This window comes from Anneissia japonica, unplaced genomic scaffold (assembly GCF_011630105.1).
Source record: "Anneissia japonica isolate Jap-2015-1 unplaced genomic scaffold, ASM1163010v1 scaffold685_len2926416_cov193, whole genome shotgun sequence".
NCBI lineage: Eukaryota > Metazoa > Echinodermata > Crinoidea > Comatulida > Comatulidae > Anneissia > Anneissia japonica.
Genome location: NW_022692922.1, coordinates 48,703 through 50,526, shown reverse-complemented (window position 1 = coordinate 50,526; position 1,824 = coordinate 48,703). Strand labels below are relative to the sequence as shown.

The window sequence follows — 1,824 nt, the reverse complement described above, 5'->3', positions numbered from 1 at the left end:
GGGTACTACGATATGGCCACCCTCATTCCCAAAATAACGTCATAAAACACAGTCCTGTGCGTGTGGCTGAGAACTCGTGTATAGTGGGAATCAACCATGCCTGAGAAATTTTTACTTTCAGTTGTCGTGACGACGGCTTTTAAGCACGCAATAAGAAAACGATCGACACACACTTGCCTACATTATGAATATTATTAATAATGTTTATTTTATTTGAATTACAAAAAGAAAAACATTTTTCGTATGCAGCATTTAGGCCTATTAATGTTGTAGGGCCACAACAAAAATACTTTACTTTTGTGTTATTTTTTATGATTATTGCGCAATAATATTTGGAGGGCCACAACAAAAATACTTTACTTTTGTGTTATTTTTTATGATTATTGCGCAATAATATTTGGACAAGTAAAATTGTCTTCAGTACAAGTGCATTTTGCAAGGGTACTTATCCGGGACAAGTGAAAAATATGAAATTCCCTCATGCCTGATAATAATAATATAATAATGCAGAGCGCCCGCTATAGTCAAAATAATTGCATACAATGCCTATGGCAATATTATTAGAACTGCCTAGTGTATAGTTCCATACGACGTCATTTGCAACAGAACCAGTAACATCCAAGGACAGGTCTAGAGTAAATTGAACATTTCGAATACCACCATTTCTGACAAAATAAAAACAGCTTGCACTATCATACTATTCTATTTGACACTAGATGTGGAAAATGTAGCTTCTCCAGTTCCATCTGATGCAACAGTTGTCGAACATGATCATTCTTCTTGTAGGCCTACTGTTTGCCTTTTTGAAAGGTGAACAAACACAAGGTGAGTACTGTCTCATATTAATCATCAATTTCTTAATAGTTTCACCGAAATTCAATTGCCAAAAACTTTCACATTTAATCAGTGGTATTTCTGGGGGAGACGGTTATTGACTTGACTAAGATTCAATTTTATTAGTCCAATATGGAAATAGCAGTTAGTACATTTTCGGGTCATTAATATTTTATATATAAGAAAAAAAACAATTGTTCCATATAGATAAACTATACCAAAACAATTTCAAGTGAATTACTTAAACAGAAACAACTACAAACAGACAATCAAGGCATTATGATATTACATCAAGAATAAAATATTCCAGTGAAAATTTAAACTTAGAATTGCGCCCTTTGAAATTAACCTTTATTATTGAATGAAGTATTTCGGAAGCATATCACAATTTATGTTTTTGGTAAGTAATTGTGAAGAAACTTAAAGGAAAATTGTGCTTTCCGGCTGAGTGTTGGCACTATGTTTTTATTTGATTTTGATCACGGGATACGCTGAATAGCTTATTTTATAATAGGTCTAAATAAATTCTAAAAAATTATTGATTTTAAAATTTGGATTTAGAATCATGCAACAATCCTTACCAATTTGTGAGTTATAAAATTTGATTTTTTTAGAAATAGGTATAGGCCGATTTGTAAAATTTGGTTTGGACATCCAGTTAATAGGCCTACACTGTCGCTTACTATTCAGCCGACATCGTATTATGGTTTACTTGTAATTATAATCCACTCATTAACTTGTCACCAAACTTTTATTTTGTGGTCCAATCAACTGATTGTTTATTTAACTTGGTTCCGATTGGTTAATACCGTTTCTTATTTTTTATGTATATATAATATCTCACAATTTTCCTCTCTTTAACGTTAGTGAATATAGCAGGAGCTATTGATTTTGTTATGTTTTAATAAATTTGTCAACCTTCAATAATTTTACATCGTCTTTTCATTTTTACATTTTTTCACTTTGAGTTTGCATGCAGATCCACTCCTC

General features: G+C 31.9%; 1 protein-coding gene across 1 annotated transcript in view; it reads left to right on the top strand.

Moving 5' to 3' along the window:
- Window positions 1-615: 615 nt before the first annotated feature.
- LOC117100553 overlaps window positions 616-1,824 on the top strand; it is a gene marked incomplete at its 3' end in the record, with an annotated part of 48,838 nt that continues 47,629 nt past the window's right edge. Inside the window, exon 1 of the mRNA XM_033240327.1 lies at window positions 616-825. Coding sequence (XP_033096218.1) covers window positions 750-825 — 76 coding nt within the window. The remainder of the gene's footprint in view (window positions 826-1,824) is intronic.